At 37.8% G+C, this 23,688-nt stretch overlaps 1 protein-coding gene across 5 annotated transcripts in view; it reads left to right on the top strand.

Annotated features, from left to right (window-relative positions):
• Positions 1-23,688, top strand: part of PLEKHA6 (pleckstrin homology domain containing A6) — a 204,459-nt gene that overhangs the window by 134,769 nt on the left and 46,002 nt on the right. For 2 of the 5 annotated variants that reach the window (XM_070745441.1, XM_070745439.1), the window contains exons 6-10: positions 2,987-3,087; positions 7,628-7,803; positions 8,572-9,063; positions 11,173-11,683; positions 12,422-12,508. In XM_070745441.1, coding sequence (XP_070601542.1) covers positions 2,987-3,087; positions 7,628-7,803; positions 8,572-9,063; positions 11,173-11,683; positions 12,422-12,508 — 1,367 coding nt within the window. Of the gene's footprint in view, positions 1-2,986; positions 3,088-7,627; positions 7,804-8,571; positions 9,064-11,172; positions 11,684-12,421; positions 12,509-14,928; positions 14,983-23,251; positions 23,333-23,688 lie in introns of all 5 variants that reach the window. The other 3 variants (XM_070745440.1, XM_070745444.1, XM_070745443.1) reach the window with 3 other exon arrangements.

Raw genomic sequence — 23,688 nt, 5'->3', positions numbered from 1 at the left:
CTATAAGGGATGCAATATTTTCATGGTTTAGGAGAGATAGAAAGACAACATTTCTTCACAAAAGATGTACTTCAGAAATGCCATTCTACACCATGAAATGTAATAATTCCTTTGATGGTAATTAAAGTGGCAGCCTGCAGTTCTATGGTTAAATACTACTGGATAATCCATGACCCATTGAATCATTGTTTCAGAAATATTTGCTTACTTAAAAAAAAAACCCACCACTATGACCATGGGTGGAAACGCCCCCTCTCCTAAAAAAACAAACAAGCAGTAAGAACAGCAGCAATTTCCAACTTCTCTCCAGCTTCCCTATTGACTTTGCTTGTAGGAAGGTAGCCAGGAGCATCGGAAGTTTATTAATTGGATTTATATGCTGCTCCTTTCCTAGGACTGATAACATGACCTCAGCAACCTGACGACTGCAGGGCAGTAAGGTAACACTGCAATGGCTACAACTTTGCCAGTGCAAGTGGTATGAAGATCCTTGAAATTTCAGTCCCACAATGGGCATGGATCTTTGGATGCATTCTTTACGTTAGCCCATTGGAGTACCATTAGCTTGATTCAAAAATTGTTGCCCTAGGACAGTGATGGTGAACCTATGGCAGGGATGCCACACATGAGCCATTGCCCTAGCTCAGCTCCAACATGCATGTGTGTGCAGACCAGCTGAATTCTGGCTTGCAAAGAGGCTCTGGGGGGGTGTTTTTGGCTTACAAAAAGCCTCCTGGGAAATGGGGAGGGCATTTTTATCCTCCCCTGACTCCAGGGAAGCCTTTGGAGCTAGGGGAGGGAGAAACACAAGCCCACTGGGCCCACCATAACTTGGAAAATAGGCCATTTTTGGCCTCCAGGGGACTTCCGGGAGTGGGGAAAGTTGTTTTTGCCCTCCCCAGGCATTGAATTATGGGTGTGGGCACTTGTATTTGCTTGATAATGCATGCACATGCTCTTTTGGCACCCGAGGAAAAAGGTTGCCCCATCACTGCCCTAGGATGCACACTCTCTGCCAATTGTAGATTATAATTAGACAGATAGAAGAGTTGAAGTACAAGTGAACAGTGTAGAAGTGTTACTGAAATTATGTCTCAGCTGGCTGCCTGTTACCTACCTGGTTACTCTGAGGATAGAATGCTGGGTGAGATGGTCCTTTGATCTGCTGCAGCAGGATTCTTACACTTTGTAATATTATTTTGTAGTAATGTTAACTATTTCTGGCCAAACAATATAGTTTTCCAGCAATACATAGACAGAATGTTTCAGATGAGTGATGAAACTTCTTCCCTTTCCCTTCCCTTTCCTTCCCTTCTTCTTCCTATCCTCCTTCCCTCCCTTCCTTCCTTCTTTCCTTCCCCAGCAAGTCCTTAGCTATTTTACCTAGCAATTAATTTTCCATTTTGCAATGCTGCCATTGAATGGCTGAGTCCATAAGGTCAAAGGCTCAAGGTCCTAGACTTGCTCTTCCAGAAATATTCCCGAATCTTCTCACTCTTCTCTAACCTCCACTTTGAGGGAGCTTGATAATTTAGAATTTTGCAACCTTTGTGGAAATTAAATGACAAAAACATTTTAAAATGAAATTATTTTAATTGTGTCATTTCTTGCTGTGTTGTATGGAGGGACGTGGCAAGTAATTTCAGCCTTTTCTTCCCTCCATGGGAGATAAATTAATTAAACACAGGAGATAAACAAAATAATAATATTTTTAATACCTTTGAAACTTTAAATAAAAGCATTCAGTTTTGGAGGAGATAAATGCTACTTGATTAAAAAGAAAAATATAAAAGGATTGTGATGCTTGGAGCCAGTTACAAAAGGAATCTAGTCTGCTGCAAATAGGAGTTTCTCTTTAAGAGTCTCAATTAATTACCGAGCTCAAGAAAGTTATAAGTATAGAGAATATCTCCATAGTCTTCGGAGAGGGGTGGCATACAAATCTAATAAATTATATTATTATTATTATTATTATTATTATTATTATTATTATTATTATTGTCTGAAAAATAGGATAAAGGCTGAAATTGGGGAGAATTTCCTCACTAATAATAGATAATTTTTATATGTGGCATGATATTTCTAGCTGTTTAGCAGTGTAATTAGTTCTCTAAAACAGATGATTTGGGTATTCTTGTTGTTGCCCTGTCACAAACTTTGATTGACACATTGATTATGTGTCCTCAAATAGAAATTTAACATTCTCTGTAATATTCTGTTAATCGTGTTTTCCTTTGGACTTACTGGCGCGATAAAGATCTGACAAAGAAAATGAATGCATGACATTGCAGCGCATATATATTTATTTAACTTACACACCGCTGTCTACTCTGACTCTATGTTACCCCCAAGCAATGCAACTCTTTTATTTTTCCATACTCTGTCTGCCAAATTGTGAGCCCAACAATATCAGTATGAATAGCTGTCCTGTAATCTTTGGTTCTCACAGACATGCTGCCTGGGCCTTTTCTCTGGTAGCAGATGGAAAAGGTGATGGCCATGATTAATTAACTAGGCAGTATTGTGAAGTATAACTGTAACTGATATGCATACAGCGATATGCGCTTGCTGGTCTGAATTGGAGAGAAGAACAACCTTGAATGCATCAGGGCAAGGGGAGCATCATTCATAGGTGGATAAATAGTTATGAACAGCTTTTCCAGCCTATTCTCTGCATAGTGATTATTTTCAAGTATTGCTTGCTTGCTTGCTTGCTTGCTTGCTTGCTTGCTTGCTTGCTTGCTTGCTTGCTTGCTTGCTTGCTTGCTTGCTTGCTTGCTTGCTTGCTTGCTTGCTTCCTTCCTTCCTTCCTTCCTTCCTTCCTTCCTTCCTTCCTTCCTTCCTTCCTTCCTTCCTGTCTGCCTGCCCCTGAGTTCTTTCTTAGTTGCAATGGTGATCAAGTAGATGGATGTCCATTTTAACAATTGTTAATTAAGATAAAGAAGAATTGTCTAATTCTTTGTCCCTTCCTTTTACTTTCATGAAGATGAGAAAGAGGAAAGCATCTTGGGCAGCATCCCACTTCTCAGTTTTCGAGTGGCAGCTGTCCAGCCGTCAGATAACATCAGCAGGAAATATACCTTTAAGGTCAGTAAAGAGTGGAAGTGCTCCTAGTATAGTGTTCATGAATGTGTACATAAACTTTGTTGTTCTAGTAGAAATGTATCTTAAGCTAATAGCACTATCTGACCTGGAAACTTTATTTAGAGGGAAAACAGTATTGTATCACACACTTCCAATTTTGCTGGATTCCTACAGCATACATTTGTACCTGCATGTATGATGTCAATGTACATATATATTCTATGATATCCTAAATCCTACGCGTTTTAGTTCCAAATTCATTCTATCCACCTTTCACTTGATGGATATTAATTCCTGTGAGTCTAGATTTAGTCAAATAAATCATATAATGTTTATTGAATATATATAAACATATTGAAAAATCTTATGGGATAGATTACAAAATATGTGTTTATTTAGAGATATCTGAAGATTGTTTCATATTGGGGGTGGGGGAGAAAGTAATATACACTTTCTTTTCTATCACTTCTTATTTTTCTTTTTGTCTATCCACCACCTTTTTATTACTTTTTTCTAAGTTGGCACTGCTTTTATGCTGCAAGAAATTCTTAATGAAAATAAATTTTAACAAATTTCCAGTACACTCAGTGAAAATTAATTATTAGATGTAAATACTTGCACACATCTACATGTTACGTATACTACATACTTTTCTCATTGCCATCTTGCCCATTGTATTGTTCCCTAATTCCTTTCTACCCATTGAAACCGCTTGCTCTTCAGATGTTTCAGAACTGCGCTATGCAATATTTGCTCCCTTTTTAATGATGATGAATTGGTTTTGATTGGAAACCACTGATACCTGAGTTTGCTTTGTAAATCTTCCTACATGTCTTCCTACAAAAAGAATTGTGCTTAAAAATGGCACAGGGACTCCAAAGGTAAACCTGTTTTTCAAGACAACTTGGCTGATTTTGAGTGATAGGAATCCAGGAACTGTTTTTCTGGCACAACTTTTCGTAGATTTTCACGGGTATAGGTATGTAGGTCTTGGCCCATTTGGGTCGTTTCCCATATAAGGATGATAGGATCCTGGTGACATTTCAATGAGGTCCCACTCGTCATCCTCAGACTGGTGCTTTTGGCTTAGTGCTTGGGCAAAAAACACTTTGTACTTAGGCGAACCTGCGGGACCTCGTTGAAACATCGCCAGGATTCTATCAACCTTACACAGGAAAAGACCCGAATATGCCAAGACCTACATCTATGTGTATGTTTGTGTGTGTGTGTGTATATATGTATGTATATATGTATGTATGTATGTATGTATGTATGTATGTATGTATGTATGTAATCTTAGAGAAGAATATCATATTTCCAAATCCTATGAAGCTTATGAAGTACATTTTAGAATTAAATAGGAATTATTTTGATGTAATGTGCCCTAGATTTTTGTAAGAAAACAAAAGCCTTGTTGAAGAAAATGAAAATGCAATATTGATCTTCTCCAAAGTTCAGTATTGATGAAAAGAGAGCCAAAATTTATATTCTGTTCTTTCATTTATTAATAATTATTGTGCTCTCAATTCATGTTCAGAAAAAAATTATAATGGTATAATAGAATTAATAAAGTTATAAGTATAGAGAATATCTCCATAATTATCACACAGATAATTGACATGTATGAAATGGATAGATCTAGAAGTATAATTTTGACTTTATCCTACAGTTTATAGAAATTTTATTTCACATCATGTCCTATTGCTGTAATATTTGGGCCTATGTTTTACCCTAGCATCCCAAGACAACTGTCTAGGGGCTGCTCCATGGCTAAGATGCAAGGCGTAGTTTTGCCAAGTTGAATGAAAGCCAAGTTGACCATTCAATTTAATGCTCAGAAAGCATTAAGCATAAGCCCAATTCTGCTTCAACGGCCCATTTACAGTGACCACCTGGTGTGCTTTGCCTGCTGATATTCCTCCCCCTGGAATTGCTTATTGGGTGTGGCTGATCTGTTCTCTGTCTTCCCTGTTTTTCTGTGTGAGGATCCCCTGGACAGGAGATCACTTCTGATTACTGGTCTGCAATACATCACCCAGTCACCAAATAGGTAGTGTTTTCTTTCTGTTTCCAAATGCATGCGTGCATGCCAGAAAGGAAAAATGAAGTACCAATGGTAAAAATGATCCTGCATGCTTTATTCACCTGCAATCATTTCCAAAAGAAATTATGGTGGGAGAAAATGTTGAATTCCTTTCTCTAATTAAATACTTAGAAATACTTTTTTAAACCATAGAGAATACTGGAAATACAGAGCTATGTAAGCAAATCCCACTGCGGATGTAGACCTTGAAGTCATTACTGTTATATGGCTTACACATAAATACATGTTCATATTATGGATTTCACTCAATGATTTGTGGAGGATAATATCTAGCTCAACAAAGCAAAAGTCAAGAAAGCATGTAATAGTTACTCAATGAGTGGCAATTAATTGTGGGACAAAACTGATGGATAAATATAAACAAAAACTAAATTATGCTATTCATTTTCTACTGTGAATATTTAATGTACATAATAAAATATGTAATATATGAGCCCAATTGTGTGTGTCATATTGATTAGTATGTTTCATTAAAACATCTGGATTTCTTTTCAGGATCATTAAAACAGACAAATGAGTGGGTTATTAGCTTTATTAGGTTATATCGCTATTATTAGGTTATATTAATATTATATTAATATTAGGTAATATTAAAGAATTTGAATTTAGCTAATACTAGAATTAGCTAATCTGGATTTGTAGCCCCATATGATTATTTTAAACTTGGTATTCTCTATATACATGCCTAGTATTTTTATCCTAGTCTTCGGAATAACTGTGGTATTAGTTCATGAGCAAGTTTTACTTAGCCTCAAAACATTCACACAGCACATTACAAATGTAACCTAAAACTTGGCCATTTCAAAAATAATCTTTCTTTTGTGGGCTTTTTTTATCTGAAAATCTTCCTCTTTTACATATCAAAACTCAGGAATGAAGTACATAAACGTCTCTCTGTGTGATTTCCTAGACTCTGTTACATTTTAACCTAATGAAAAAATGTTTCACCCTGCGGAAAGTAAACAGAATATCATGCACTCCACAGCTGAGAGCAGTCAAATTTCATCTTGTCCCCAATGCTGAGATAGCATTGTTAGGGAAGATTCAGTACTCCCTTCAGTGATTTCTCTAAGTCCAAAAGTATGCCCATTGTGAAATTGTAATCTTATTTAAAATCTGCAAGGAAATGGAATATGAATACCTCTGTGTGGAGATTGTTTTTAGCATGGACTTTCAAAGATAACTCTACCCCTGCTTGAACAAAATTGAACGGGTCCAAAGACGGGCTACAAAAATGGTGGAAGGTCTTAAGCATAAAACGTATCAGGAAAGACTTAATGAACTCAATCTGTATAGTCTGGAGGACAGAAGGAAAAGGAGGGACATGATTGAAACATTTAAATATGTCAAAGGGTTAAATAAGGTTCAGGAGGGAAGTGTTTTTAATAGGAAAGTGAACACAAGAACAAGGGGACACAATCTGAAGTTAGTTGGGGGAAAGATCAAAAGCAACATGAGAAAATATTATTTTACTGAAAGAGTAGTAGATCCTTGGAACAAACTTCCAGCAGACGTGGTTGGTAAATCCACAATAACTGAATTTAAACATGCCTGGGATAAACATAGATCCATCCTAAGATAAAATACCAAAAATATTATAAGGGCAGACTAGATGGACCATGAAGTCTTTTTCTGCCGTCAGTCTTCTATGTTTCTATGTTTTTATGCTTAATATATCCCTCCTTAATTTTTCCCTCTGACAAGAAAAAAGTTGACAGAAATGATGGGGTCACATTAAAGTGTTATATGTGAAAGATCACACTATCTAGAATTGTGTGAATGAAGATGTTTAGAAAAAAAATAGGAAATTTGAGAGATTTTTCTTGTTTGTGTTAGGATATTGAACATCTAGGAGCTATTCCCAAAGCAGTAACTTTGTACTATCTGAAGTTTAATGTTGGTGGGTTTACGTTAACACTCTCATTATTTTAATTCAGATCAATGAGTTACAACAAGCCATTTCACAGTAGGTTTTGTGCTCCCTACCACAAAATTTATTATTATCAAGGTGTTTAGCAAAGACAGTCAGAATTGAACGAATATTTTGCATGCTTTTCCACTTAGATATATATATATATTGACTTATGGATGTCCTGCAAGGGAAGAGCTTTCGTCCATGGTGCTGGGGAGCCAGGAGTGGTATCTTTGTATCTTTGTATTAGAATTAATGGAGTTGGGTTTGTGCTAAATTTCAAAGAGGATAATCTTCCTTTTAAAAGATGGTCTGGATTATTTTTCTGTTCGAAAGCACTGTCTGTTTGAACAAATCCAAAAATTATTTAAAGATAAGAGCCGACAATCATGAAATAGAAATTTGGTGAAACAGTAAAGTTCCTAAGGGAAAGAAAGCAAAATATATTGCTTGTGAATAAACTCTCTGGACGCTCACTAAGATCTTTTTATCTCCTTTTCTCTTTTTCTATTCTTTTTTTTCTGCAGGTAACTGTATGCTGGATGGAAGAGAGGCCCCAAAATCACAAGAAGTCATTTTCTCCTCAGGCTGAACATGCTGGCATCCGGACCTATTTCTTCAGTGCTGAGAACAACGAGGAACAAGAATCCTGGATTCAAGCCATGGGTGAGGCTGCCCGGGTTCAAATCCCACCTACTCAAAGGTCAGTTGTTCAAAAGATAGCAATAGCTGTAGCAATAGCACTTAGACTTATATACCGCTTCACGTTGCTTTACAGTCCTCTCTAAATGGTTTACAGTCAGCATATTGCCCCCTACAATCTGGGTCCTCATTTTACTCATCTTGGAAGGATGGAAGGCTGAGTCAACCTTGAGCCTGGTGAGATTTGAACTGGTGAACTACAGCCAGCAGTCAGCAGAAGCAGCTTGCAGTACTTCACTCTAACTGCTGCGCCACCATGGCTCATGGGTGGCAGGAGTTTAGAACTGAACGCACTATATAAGGGTGTTACATCTACTGTTAGGTTCAGTTTGGGATGGAAGGCGAAGTGGCCATGACTAGTAAAATACTAACAAGTGCATTGTCTCATATGGCATCATTCTACAGCTGTAAGGTTCTTTCTTCAGTGGGATTAGAATAAATGCTTTAAGACAATGTGAAAATGGTAGGTTCATGAGAAAATGAACCTAGTATGTATGATTGGTTTCTAAATTGGGGTTTTAAATTAACTTAAATATTAGATTTGTTTACATTGTATTATTATTGCTGTGAGCCGCCCCGAGTCTGCGGAGAGGGGCGGCATACAAATCTGATTAATAAATAAATAAATAAATAATAAAAATTCAATCAATAATTACTTAAATTATTACATCATATCTGAAAGAGGATGGTCAGAACCCACAGCAAACTAGAATTCCTTGTTGACCAATCCTAAGCTATGGTAATGAATGCACGTATGCATTCTTCTCAGGCATGAAAAGACTGACTGTGAGAACATTCCTCCTAGCAAAAACCATCATCATCACCACCGCAGTATCCATGCCAGGGAACTTGCCAAAGCTGAGCTGGAAGCAAAGACCAGAGGAGAAGGCGATGGACGTGGTTCCGAGAAGATTGAAAGAAAACCAGAGCGTGTCGCAAATAAGAAAGAGACACTGGTGAAAACCAATGGCATTGCCAGTCAAGATACGCCCTCCGAGCCCGGAAGCCCTTATCCAGAAGCAGCTCGTGTGCCATCTGGAGTGGAGAGAACCCCACAACCAAATGGTTGGCAGTATTCGTCTCCAACCCGTCCTGGCAGCATGGCCTTTCCACAGCATGATGGGGATACTGTTATCTCTCGTCGGAGCTTCGCCCCACGCACTAATCCGGAAAAGATTGCTCAGAGGAAAAGCTCCATGACCCAGTTGCAACAGTGGGTCAATTTACGCCGTGGGGCTCCTCCACCTGAAGATCTTCATAGGTGAGTTGTTTGAACACCCAAGATATAAAACATAGCACAGATAAGGGTTTTCTTTTTTCAAAAACATAGAAACTCCTTATTAAATACTAAAAAAGAGAATCTATATTGTATGTTTAAATTGGTATCTAAGGTTCTGAAATATGTTGGCATCTTATTCTTGGTACCACTCCCACTTCCCCAAATAATTGTCTGTTACCTTAATACATGAGGCTGTAACAATTTCAGGTTTTTTTCTGACAAACAAAAAACAACAAGCCCTCATCATCTTCTCTGTGTGCTTTGGAATATGTTACTTAAACATTTTACAATTGGTTTATATTTAGTGTGCTTGCACCCAGAAGAGCAGGAAAAGTATTTGGTAAGCAGGTGACTGTGTTCAGCTTATTTGCCCATTGTTCTTGATCATGGAATGAAGTAATTATTTTTTTTAAAAAAACAATTGTTTATCAGCTGCTGCTCTTAGAAACTTTTCAGAGTACACTGTAGGAATAAATACAGTCCAACAATATCAATACCCAGTAAGAGAAAATAAATACAAAGCACAAAGAGATTGATATCTTTCCACTGTTAAGTTTACTTTTTGATATATGGACAATGAACTTTACTGATTTGGGGCAGTCCAATGACCCAAATCTACATGTCATGGTTTTAGCACAAGTACCCAAGCAGCTTTTATCCTAATTGTAACTTGCAAAGTTTTTACATGTTATTTATGAAAAACTGACACACTTATGTATACTCTGCTACTCAGGGAGGTAGCTCACATGCAAGAGAGGAAACCAGGAGGGTTTCACAACCTTAATTATGAAGAATAAAGAAATTAAGTAACAAGCAAACAACATAGTGAAACGGTTGGAGACAAAAAGATACTATTTAAAGGCTTAAAAACAAAACTATAAATTTTGCAGCTTCTCCCAGCTTTACACAGAAATATGTGAAAAATGTATCAGTGCTGTTCAGCAGATGGTAGGCTGAGATTAACACAGTTGTAGAAAATCCTAAAAGCTCTATACTTTTAACAAGAATAGAAATTTATTAAGTAATTTAATTACTACTAATCAAACTAAAACAATAGGGAAAACTTACAAATATTTGATTGCACATAAAAACATAGAGTTGACCTTAAAAGACAATATGATAAGCTGGTGCAGAAATATTGGAAAAGAAATAGACATAGATACATGGGAGAAAGTTTGGACTTATAATTGGAAAATGACAAAATCAGTGTCCCTAAAAGAAAATCAAATTAAAATGTTTTATAGATGGCACCTCCCACCAAATAGGATAGCAAAAATGTTCCCCAAAACTTCCCCGATGTGTTGGAAATGTAAAAAAGAGATAGGATCTTACTACCACCAATGGTGGACATGTAGTAAAGCTAAAATGTATTGGAAGATGATAGAGAAAATAATAAAAGAAATAGTAAAGCAAGATGTAGAAATTACCCCGGAATTCTATCTATTAGGAATTACCAATCAGAGTTATAAGAAAGAAATTTTATATTTAATTACGTATACATATTTTAACTGCGGCTAGGATTATATATGCGCAAAATTGGAAAGGGGAAAATATCCCCAAAGAAGAAGAAGTCATCACAAAAATATTAGACTGCGCCGAGATGGATATGATGACAAGACGCTTAAATGATCAAGAAGATACGAAATTTTATGAAACGTGAAACAAAGTTTATATATGGATAAATAAGAAAAAACAATAGAATATTAAGATACAAATGTGTAATTGTTTTGGTAAGGATAAGATTTTTTTCTGGTTATAGTAGTGTTAGATAAACAAAGTTTGGTTTTAGAAATATAGTAAAATTAGGTTATCTATTAAGAATTATCATGAAAAGAATTCTTTTAAATGAAAAGTTTAACAAATCATTTTTTCTAATGTCCAATTATATACTCAATTATGTATTCTTTTTTCTGTATTGAAATTTATACTTTCGGATAAGCGGGGAATATACATCCCCACTTTTTTTATGTTAAATGTATGTATGTCTGTTTGTCTATTTTATGAAAATTTAATAAAAAGATATAAAATAAAAGAAAATCCTAAAACTCCAGACCAAATGTTTTCCTTTCTTGTTTCTTTTGGGACTTGTAGCCCCAGCAGATTCTTCCCAATGTCTCGGAGAGTACCTGATTATTACCCTCCCTATTCATCCCAGTACTCAGAGGATTACCAGTACTATCCACCTGGGGTGCGTCCTGACAGTATCTGCTCTATGCCTGCCTATGAACGTGTGAGCCCGCAATGGGCTGTGGAGGACAAGCGCCATGCCTTCCGCAACAGCAGCTCATTCCAGCTGCGGGAGTGGAAAGAACAGCCCGGCTATAGCAGGCAAGATGTGCCCATCTGGATCCCAGGGCCCACACGGCAGCCATTGTACTATGATGAAATGGACGCTGCCTCGGGTTCCCTCCGCAGGATGTCCCTTCAGCCTCGTTCGCGATCAGTCCCCCGCTCACCAAGTCAAGGATCTTACAATAGGACCAGAGTCTACTCTCCAGTAAGGTCGCCCAGCGCCCATTTTGAACGAATGCCTTCTCGAAGTGAGGAGATATATGCTGAGCCATCAACTTACATGATGAGACGATCTGTCAGTTCCCCAAAGGTAAAGTTCCTTTGAGGCTTCTCTCCTCAAAAAATAGCTCATATTTGGTATTTAATATACAGTGTTCCCTCGCTTTTCGTGGGGGATGCGTTCCGAGACCACCCGCAAAAGTTGAATTTCCGTGAAGTAGAGATGCGGAAGTAAATACACTATTTTTTGCTATGAACAGTATCACAAGTCTTCCCTTAACACTTTAAACCCCTAAATTGCAATTTTCCATTCCCTTAGCAACCATTCAGATTATTACTCACCATGTTTATTTATTAAAGTTTATTAAAAAAAATATTTATTAAAGGCAGACGAAAGTTTGGCGATGACATATGACGTCATTGGGTGGGAAAAACCGTGGTATAGGGAAAAAACCCGCAAAGTATTTTTTAATTGATATTTTTGAAAAACCGTGGTATAGACTTTCCGCGAAGTTCGAACCCGCGAAAATCGAAGGAACACTGTACTATTTAATAATAGTATTATTTTAAAATACTATTTCAGGAGATACTCAGCCAAGTGAGGGTGGAAAAGGGTATAAGTGATTTTAATAATATCCCTATCTCTATATTTTATTTATTATTTATGCCATATATCAGAGACTACTGGGAAGGGAGTTTCTATAAGTGATTAATTCATCACCACTTTGATTAATGGCCCTTGATATTTTTTCTTCCAACAAGAAGGTCATTGTTACTACTAGATTATTAACATAAGGAAAATATATCTCACATTCTTTTGTTTGTCCAGTATGATTACCTTGGTGATAGAAAGCCTGTTCCTGCAGGAATGTTTCCCTTCAACTATCCAGCATCCCCTACAGTTCATGATAAAATGGTAAGCCACAATACTATCCCATTCTTTCATTAGTGAAGGTGTTTTTCTTTCCTAAATCTATCATTTAATTCAGAAGTGAAATAATTGCCTGAGCAGCAAAGTTCATTACTGTTGGTCATGAGACCACATGACTAAGTGAACATGTGGGAAATTTTAATCATTAGCCTTAATGCATATGATTGGTTGTTCATAGTTTGTATGCATTTTCAAAGAGCAAAGAAGGAATTGAGTGCATGATTTTTAGAGAAGGAAAAAAAACCCATGTGTAGACTCAGTCCTTATTTATTCATACATTCAGTTGAAACCAGTGCTTCATTAACATTACCACCCAAGAAGAGTTACAAGGAGAGGATAGAATGCAAAGTCCAATATGTATAGAAAGAGTGAAGAAGACTTTGATGGATGATACTCAGGTTCTGTTCCCAAAGTGACAAGGTAGAAAACATTGTCAAAGTCCAGAACAAGCCATATGAAATTTTGAAATGGCACAGACACCTCCCTAATTCACCGACTGTAAGAGAGAGGAGAAAGTGCAATATATCTTGCCTATCTCCATCAAGATTATCTTCCATATTGTAGGGAGGAATGGACCACAACTTGATTATTGAGATGTATCATTTCTTGCTTCTACCTCAAAGTGGAGGAAAATTTGCAGTTACGTCACAGATTGCATAACAAAAGCTGTTGGCATGTTGAAGATAAAGGCTCCCCCAATGACTTTCATTATATGAGTTGTTTATTCTTGTTGTTCATTTCAACCAAGTATTTGCCTTGTCTTCGTCCACTTCTATGGGTGATCTCTAGATCAGTGTTTCCCAACCTTGGCATCTTGAAGAGATCTGAACTCCAACTCCCAGAATTCCCCAGCCAGCGAATGCTAGCTGGGGAATTCTGGGAGTTGAAGTCCAGATCTCTTCAAGTTCCCAAGGTTTGTAAACACTGCTCTAGATGGAAAAATACTGCTTTATTTCCTTGACAAGCAGCACCTTCCCAATGGCTGAACACCCATAAATACTTCTGATATCTGAAATTAAGATGTATCCCAAAGAATTAGGAATGCAAAAACTGAGGAGTACTAATCTTCTTTAATTCTCTATTGTCATTCTCTGTATCACAAAAATAATTAGAGTTAAAAACTGAAGTGGAAAAATACATGGTAATACCTCTGTTTCTCCTTATTGCCTATTTTTATATACTGTTTTTCCTTGGTCATTCTAATTCTCTCTTTGTTTGGTTTGGGGGAGGATCCATGTGGTGAGGGCAACAAACACTGTGAATGGGACTCTGCCAAATGAAAGTGCCAACTTCATTGCTCCATGCCACATTTTTTTTGACCCTACCTGACACATGAAAGCAACCAGTAAATCCTGGACTGGATTTAAGGTGCCCTGTGGAACAAACTCTAGTTGCACGCTTGTTGCACGTAGCTTCTTCCCTTACTACCCCTGCTTTTTCACCAGCTATGCACAAAAGCAGATGCATGTGGCTGAACTAAAATGCAGTGAGATGACTTTGGTATCATTAAGTGGGCCAAGAACATTCTTTCAGATAACAGATGCTCTGTTTCCAAGCTCAGCCTTTTTTCTCTCTCTCCTCTGATAAGGGCCATATTCTTACACTGTCCCTAAAGCTGCATGATCGCAGTGGATTGTACAGAAGCATGTTGTGATGGAGCCACACACTTTTTTCCCCCTGTTGTCCAGTTGATCTGGGCATGATGGGTCAGTTCAGAGTTCACCATGTGTAAACACCATTGTACCTGCTGAGCAAAAAACAGAGGGAAGAAACATTTCAACACAGCCCTTTGCTTTCAAAGTTACTTCTCCTGTCTTATAGGGGAAAGTGTTGAATGCTATCAGCAAAGACGTTGATCTTGGCAGCAAATGTAGCCTCAAAGCAAGAATACAGGAATTGCTCTTGAGGTCCTGAATTCAATTAACAACACATGTGGACTCAGAAAACTGTCTTTTGAAGGGGAAAGGAGTAAAGCCAGACTTATATTGTGATATAACTTGATCAAATGATATAACTTGATAGCCTGCCAAACGCAGGCCGCGTTAAACAAGATAGAATGACCTGGATTAGATCAATATGGCCACTCTGTTAATGCTCAGCCATACAATAAGATGCCAAGCAAGGCTTGGAGACAGAGCATCGATGATAGTTCTGGCTTGTCGGGATCTCTGAAATGAATGTTATATATTTCCTGATCTGAAAAGATTGCTGAACCGCCTATTATTCACTTATCTTCTCTCTTTAAAAGTGCTTGGGAGCCTGTGAATGTTCCCTTTGCTGTATGGGGAAAGCTCTTTGCCTGTCTCTAGTTAATCTGCACCTAACTGCTTTTGCTTCTTCTTTGTGTTCGTTATTTTTGTATGTTTGTTTTTCCATTTTGCCGCATGCCTAATGGCTCCTGATAGGATGAACTTTTAGACCTTCAGTTGCAAAGAAACCTAGAGTATTTGGACCAACAGGTAGGCTAAGCTGGCTGTGTCCCCCCATTCCCCACTCCACTACTCCCCACATATTCAACCTTGGCTCTGCCAAACCCGTCTCCCTCCAGTCCTTTTGTGGGGCCTGTGTCGTTTCCCCTTTTTTGCACCTCCTTCCCTTTCCCTCAAATCTCTTGACGCTGTGCTAGCATTATGGGTTCTCAGTTTGTGTTAACCTTTCTTGGATGAGGGCAGTGCCCAGAGATGGGCAGCACAAAAATCCAATAAATAACTGAATATATAAAAATAAAGAAATGCTTCTAGGGGGAAAAACAGTACATTGCTTGTCTACAGATCTATAGATTTCATATGCTTAGAATACATGTTTCTTTAATGCATTTCTGATTACAGAATGTTTACATAATATTCTGACTAAATTTTCTAGCAGAATTCTGCTGAAATATTCACATGGGTGGAGGAATGTGGTGTTCTTGGCAAATATTTAGTTGGGAAGTAGCCAAAGGGTGTACGTGAGTGTTGTGCCTTCCCTTGCATAATCATCTCTTCAAGGGAAGACATTATGAGGAGTGCCTTTCACTGACTATTTTTTAAAAAATATTACAAAGAAGGCATCCTGTCCTGAAGAAGTTTCTCTGCTCATAAAGATGGTGAAGAATTTAAAAAAAGCCATTTGTATGCAACACAGAAATGTTTTTCTCCTTTGAATGAATGAAATGTTGAAAGCCATGTAGAAAAAATGTAGGAAAATGTCTTGCTGCTTTCTACTTTTGTTTTTCAATTGACCAATATGAGGATACATTCTCCTTTCCATCAGAATATTGTTGTTTTTTAAAAAAAATAAAAAATCAGTATTGTCCTGGGGACACACCTCCCACCAAGACCAAAAGCAGGTGTTTGTTTGGATTATCCTATCTCAGTGATGGCAAACATGTTTTGGCTCAGGTGCCAAAAGAGTGCATGTGTGCCCATAGCTGTAATGCAATGCCACCACCACCACCCATGCATGTGAACAACCCCGCACTTTCCCCTGTGCACATGAGCACAAGCCTCATTGAGGCCTCTGGACGTCTGGTAGGCCCGTTGGACCATTTTTTGCCATCCCCAAAGTTCAGGAAACCCTCCTGAAGCCTGGGGAGAACTTCTGACCTTTCTGTTGGCCCATTGGGCATATTTTGCTGTCCCCAGGGTTCAGGAAGCTTTCCTGAAGCCTATGGAGAGCTAAAATGGCCCAAAAGAAGCCCCAAAATCAGCTGCCCAGCCCACGCATGTGTGCTGGAGCTAACATAGGGCAATGCCTTGCCTGCCCTCGTATATGGGTCTGCGTGCCACCATTGCCCAACCTTCAAACTTATCTAGCAGGAGGGGCTCAGCTCTGACCATTGCCTCAAGTATCCTAGAGCTTCCAGTTTATGACCTGTGGAAGAAAAAATGGTAGATGAAAATCTAACCCAGTCACTATTAGGGGGTCCTTGCTGTTCTCGGAGCTTGGTTTTCATGCAGACATTTCATTATTAAACCAGGTAACATCATCAGCACAGTGATAGAAACATAGAAACATAGAAGTCTGACGGCAGAAAAAGACCTCATGGTCCATCTAGTCTGCCCTTATAATATTTTCTGTATTTTATCATAGGATAGATATATGTTTATCCCAGGCATGTTTAAATTCATTTACTGTGGATTTATCTACCACGTCTGCTGGAAGTTTGTTCCAAGGATCTACTACTCTTTCAGTAAAATAATATTTTCTCATGTTGCTTTTGATCTTTCCCCCAACTAACTTCAGATTGTGTCCCCTTGTTCTTGTGTTCACTTTCCTATTAAAAACACTTCCCTCCTGGACCTTATTTAACCCTTTAACATATTTAAATATTTTGATCATGTCCCCCCTTTTCCTTCTTTCCTCCAGATTATACAGATTGAGTTCATTAAGTCTTTCCTGATACATTTTATGCTTAAGACCTTCCACCATTCTTGTAGCCCGTCTTTGGACCCATTCAATTTTGTCAATATCTTTTTGTAGGTGAGGTCTCCAGAACTGAACACAGTATTCCAAATGTGGTCTCACCAGCGCTCTATATAGTGGGATCACAATCTCCCTCTTCCTTCTTGTTATACCTCTAGCTATGCAGCCAAGCATCCTACTTGCTTTCCCTACCGCCTGACTGCACTGTTCACCCATTTTGAGACTGTCAGAAATCACTACCCTAAATCCTTTTCTTTTGAAGTTTTTGCTAACACAGAACTGCCAATACAATACTCAGATTGAGGATTCCTTTTCCCCAAGTACATTATTTTACATTTGGAAACATTAAACTGCAGTATTTGATGATACTATCTGGTTTGATAATGAAATCTTTGGAAAAAAACCACAAAACTCAGAGAGTACCAAGAACCTCACAGTTCAACCCTGAGCTACAAATATTCTCTTCTGTCGGTACAGTCACTACTGCCCTTGCTGGTGGGTGAATGTAATCCAGCACTGGCTGTTCTTTTAATGACCATTGTTGCTGTTGCTATTCTCTGATGAGAATAGCAACAGAATCTAGTTAGAGTCCCCACTCATGCAGCTCAACAAGTATTTCCCGAATGCCTGTTTCCTGAAGCAGTTTATATGTTTTCAGATCCAAGTGATAAAACTTTCCTTGGATTATATTACAACAAGTAAGGAAGAAGTTCACCTGAAGTCTGAAATAATATTTCTTTAGGAAATCCTGCACCATCTTGAGATGTTTGCATACTCTTAAGAGTAATATTATGTCTTAGCACCCAGAATTAACACAAAGGGAGGGAGGGTTTTATTTGTTTTGTATTTGTTTTTGCAGTATGAACTGTCACAATCCTGCTGTTCATTTTTTAATGGGCTGGTTTAACAAATGGATCTATAGGTACTGGGTGGGGGGGGAGAGACTTTTCATCCAGAAGCTGAAATACTACAGTCCAGAATTCTAGCAACACATTTAATCAAATTAGAAAGCAACAGAGGAGCAATTTTGGATACTTGTTAATATGCTTGAGGACCAGTGTAAAAAATAAGGGGGGTATACCCTGGCATGGTCAGCTGGTCTTAGAGCATTGGATTAAACCTGGAGTGATTCAAATTCTCAATTGCTTTTTTCAGCCTAACCTACCTCACAAGGTTGTAATTATTACCATAAACTTGTAATAAAAGGAAAACTTGGGTTCACCTCCACCCAACCCTGAAAATAAGATACATCTATTGTCCTTTATTTCAAAGTAACTGTAAGGGTGTGTACTAATTTGACACATCATTTTTCTTTCTTTTTTTAAAGTATTTACCAAGACAGTTTAGGGGTCTAACACTGCAATACCACCATCCCAACCCTGTACAAAAAAATTTCAGGAAGGATAAATTTCAGTTTACCTATTCCCTAAACTGTCTCAGTAAATACCGGCATTTGCTTTAAAAAAGAAAGAAAAATGATTGGAAATCTAATCTCAAATCTCTAATGTTCTTCCAAAAAGTGAATTTGCATTTAACATTTAAATGCAAATTCACTAACATGTTGCTACCAAAATTTATGTATCTGTGAAGCAGAATGATATGCTTATATACACAATTTTCTTAAATTTTTGAAGTACGCTGCATGTATTAAGTTAAAGCAAAACTGAAATCACATTATATAATTATAAATCATTTGCACATTAAGAAAACATTTATTGTTAAAAATGCTTCTAGAAATGCATAGTGTATAATGTAGAAAGCCATAATCCAGCAAGTGAAAATACTTATAGATACAGTATCTCTATATTAAGAAAAATGTAAACACATTCCTGTGATTTTCTTTTTTAAAAATTGCAGTTTAAATCCAGGAAAAGGATACAAAAAAAGTTGAGAATGTAAATGAATATTGTAGACTAAGTGAAATTGAACTTTACAAAGTCACCCATCCTTAGTAATGTGCACCTAGTTCTTTAGAGTCACTGATGAATCTAAATTATTTTTGTTCCTCCATTTTTCTGTGTCCTTGTTGTCATTTATCAGTCACTGGATTGTCTACCTGTTCCTACAACTTCATACATAACACTTTCTTCATTGCCAATAGCCTTAGCTATTGGCAAGAAGCATCTATGTATTTCATCATTGTATCTGCATCATTGTATTTCATCTTCCTCAATCAGAATTATTTGAAGCATACTCTAAACAGACTGCATAAATGCCAAGCGGTATCAGAATCATTATGCAATGCCATAAATATCCCCATCAGAATTAGTTGCTATATTTGTTTGACTTAGCAGGGACGAAGCCCATTGATTTGCTGAATGTGTGCGGAGTATGAAATATAGTCTGTGGCATCTCTATCAGACCATAAACATTCATGTCATATTGTCATATGAATTGCCAATTTAAATAATGATATTATAACTTCATAAGGGATTGGGTTTCCTGAGTCCCAAAGGATTGGGCGGAATAGAAGTCAAATAAATAAATGGATAGATGAATAGATGGCTAGATAGATAGATGGCTAGATAGATAGATAGATAGATAGATAGATAGATAGATAGATAGATAGATAGATAGATAGATAGACAGACAGACAGACAGACAGACAGACAGACAGACAGACAGACAGACAGACAGACAGACAGACGATGATAGATAGATAGATAGATAGACAGATGATGGATAGATAGATAGATAGATAGATAGATAGATAGATAGATAGATAGATAGATAGATAGACAGACTTATTTTTAGTGTTGTCATCAGGGGCTTGCCCAGTCATTGCCAAGCCCTCCTATTGTTGCCTGAGGCAGGGATGCCCAACCCAGTGCCAAGCTACAGCCCATTGGGAACTGGACTCGGGGCGGCTCACAACAATAGTGGCAAAACAATGTAATACAAATCTAATAATTTAAACTAAAACCCCATAATTTAAAAACATGCACACAACACACCATACATAAACAATATAGGCCTGGGGAAGTTATTTCATTTTCCCCATGCCTGACAGCAGAGGTGGGTTTTAAGGAGTTTACAAAAGGCAAGGAGGGTGGGGGCAATTCTAATCTCAGTGGGGAGCTGGTTCCAGAGGGTCGGGGACCCGCCAGACGACATTGTTTAGTCGACGGGACCCGGAGAAGGCCAACTCTGTGGGACCTAATCGGTCGCTGGGATTCGTGTGGCAGAAGCATATAGTCATGACTATGGAATCAACTTCAGACACTTCAAGTGTGAAGTGGAGATAAGCATTGCCCTCTAGAATCAGATATGACTGGTAGACAAAATCTTTACGTAGGTATGTATGTATGTATCTATGTATGTATGTATGTATGTATGTATGTATGTATGTATGTATACTCTGTGGAGAAGGGTGGCATAGAAATCCAACCAACCAACCAACCAACCAACCAACCAAACAAACAAACAAACAAACAAACAAACAAATAAATAATGTGTGTATGTATGTATGTATGTATGTATGTATGTATGTATGTATGTATGTATGTATGTGAAGGAGCAGGTGAATTCAGTTATGGTCATCACATAAAATCCAGTTTTTATCATAACATGTATGGAAAGCTATCTTCTATCTGACACATTTAAATTTGGTAACTAATACATCAAACAGATAACCCAAATAACCTTCCCTACAACTTAAATTTGAGACTCAATAATATTCTCACCATATTACATGGTGTTAAGACACAGTTGCTGACCTCTGAAAGAGACCAAACAAAATCAAAGCTTTTTGAGAATATGCTGGTAGAGAATTTCAGCAGGAAATTTAAAAAACATGATGGCTGGCTGAAACTTGCCAGAAAAATGCGGGCATGAATCAGTGCTAGTTCCGAAACAAATCTCATGTGGCCTTCAGCATCAGAGTCCACCGCTATACAATAATTTGGAAGATATGAGTGTCTAGGTTGGACTGAAACCAACCTTCTGGGTTACTACTCATAGTAACCTCTGATTTCCGTCCCTCTGTTTTCATTTTAAATTTTCTAAACCTTGCAACTTTGCAAAGCCTCTTGCAGCTTTCCATCTTCTTTCACTTCGGACCATAGGAGAAAGATTCTACCATAATCACCTCCCACATTCTGCTTCCAATTTTATTTTTGTTATGGCTTGGTGGTTTGTGTTTTTAAGTGTGACTGATTCAGAACTTCTGTTTATGTTCCTTGTGAGCTGTATGAATATAGATGTAATCCTGTCGACTTTTGTTGAAGAGTGAAAATTTATTCAAAGATATTCTTTTTGCCTATCCTTGAGGTCTTGTTTAAGCAATAATTATTTTATCATATATGGTTTGTTCTATAAAAACCTATATTTAGAAGGAATTAAAAAACGAGAGAGATACAACCCTACATAAGTGCCTCCCCTTGTTCCAGGATCAGTCTAAATAACATATAGACTAATATGCAGTAGAATGTACACAAATAATGCTTTCTAAACGAACAAAAATATGTAGCTCAGGTTTAAACTGTGGATTTCTTGGTATTCTCTGAACTTTGGCTACTGGCTAAGTAACATCATCAGTGGGAGATTTTTGCACCGCAATACTCCAGATTTAAATAATCTCTTTTCTGAGAGGCAAGATAGTAACTAGCCAGGCCATATACCTGAATAAAAGCCTATCCATCAATTTAAAGCTGATTTGCACTGTTGAAGAAGAATGTGAACTACTCTTTATTTTAGAGCAGTCTAGGTTTTTCCCAATGGAAGATGGAATAGGCAAAAGGAACTGGAGGTACGATATGGTGCATAAGATTAAAAGAAAGAGAGAGAGAGCTAGTTATGATTAGCAGCAGCCTTCCTTTACACTCCCCCCCCCAGAATATAAGCAAATTATTTGCTATAGCAACATCTATTTGCTTTCTTTGTTAAAGAAGTAAAATGCTGCTGCCAAAATAAAATACTGAAGGGTAGAAATGGGAGCTGCATATATACTATTTCAACAACCCCTTTCCTGTTGAAATATTTCTTTTCTTTTTTTTGCACTATTTCTATAACATAATCTTTGCCCACCAAGCTCCTATTAGACCCACAGAGGAAACGGATTGCTCTAGAGTTTCCAAAGGGCCTATGACCAAAGCAATTCCATAGAAAAAAGCACTGTTTGTAACTTTCTTTTTTTCTTCATTTTCTAACTGGTAAATGCCTATTTTGGAGGGGCCAAAAGAAGACAAAATGCAGCAGATCCAAACATCATCATCATCATTATTATTATTATTATTATTATTATTATTATTATTATTATTTAGATTTGTATGCCGCCCCTCTCTGCAGATCGATGGATTGATTGTGTTTGTACTCCAAATAAAATAAAGGAGATATAAAGGGGAGGGAGGTACAACATACATATATGTACCAAGGATGAAATCCAGCTGGTTCTGGAGAACTGGTAGTGAAAACTTTCAGTAGTTCAGAGAACTGATAGTGGAAATTTTGAATAGTTTGAAGAATCGGTAGTGGAAATTTTGAGTAGTTCAGAGAACCAGCAAATAACACCTCTGGTTGGCCCCAGAGTGGGGTGAGAATGGAGATTTTGCAATATCCTTCACCTGCCACGCCTACCAAGCTATGCCACACCCACCAAGCCATGGCCACAGAACCAATAGTAAAAAAAAAATTGGATTGCACCACTGATATATACACATACATGGTTTTCCCCCAACCTCAGAAAGATAACCTGATATGATTCCTCCAATATAATGCCCTTCATTTTAGACCATAAGATGGTGTCCTGGCTCAGTTGAGTCCTGCTCTTCGACCAGGCTCCCCTTCTCCATGACTGCTATTTATATAACTCAATAAACTTCGTTGTGCAAATTGCAGCAAAGAATTGAGAGGAGACTGTCCACAATCTACCTTGACGAGGCACTTTCTCTCATAGAGGATTGCCATTCTGCCTTGAGATGACAAGCTGCCTTCTGGAGGCACATCATTTCACCTCAACAAAGAAATAAGATGGGACCAATCTGCCCCAACTGGCCCTTCCATTCTGAAGCCACTTATTATGAAAGGAACTGAAGTGATCTTTTCTCCCTGACAAGGAAAAATGCAGGGCCATTTTACTTAACAGCTTTTCATTGAAAAGACTCTTCAGTTCAAGTCTCAAGAAAGTTCACCACCCTTTTGAAGACCTGCATGGCCTTAACAATTACCATAATGTGAGCTTCATTTTGGTACCTCACTCTACTATAAGATCTGAACTACTGATCCAGATATTTCCCCATTTATCTTGGGGATGACACAAGTTTTAGCTTGAATGTAAATGATTCTGTCTCCATTAGCATCATGACTGTTTTTCCTTATCTGCCACAGATGAGCGAGAGCGAGACTTTGATCAGTATGGTGAACAGAATGGTGGAGAGCTCCTCTCCTAGGGCTCAACTGTACTTGCAAGTAAGACGTCACAGCAGCTCTGCCATCAACCATGACATCCCAACTGCTTTTGCATATAGCAGAACCATCCCAGTACTGTATCATTGTTTCATGCCTCACCTCCACAACCATCTGTGAGGTGGCCATTCAAATTTTCATTCCACAGTAGTATTTGTTTATAAACTCATCATGGTATCCGTGCCCCCCCTTTGCTAGTCACTCCAGTAGAAGAGGCTTTCTTAAAATGGTTTAAATTCATATACAGTAGTACCTCTAGATATGAGTTTAATTCGTTCCAGAAGGGAGCTTGTATGTCGAACAACTCGTATCTGGAACAAATGGCTTTAGACTTTGTTTTTCCCCTCCGAGATAACCAG

Source organism: Erythrolamprus reginae, chromosome 3, assembly GCF_031021105.1.
Source record: "Erythrolamprus reginae isolate rEryReg1 chromosome 3, rEryReg1.hap1, whole genome shotgun sequence".
Classification (NCBI taxonomy): Eukaryota; Metazoa; Chordata; class Lepidosauria; order Squamata; family Dipsadidae; genus Erythrolamprus; species Erythrolamprus reginae.
Note: the sequence above shows the minus strand (reverse complement) of the source record. Positions and strands in the feature narration are given on the sequence as shown.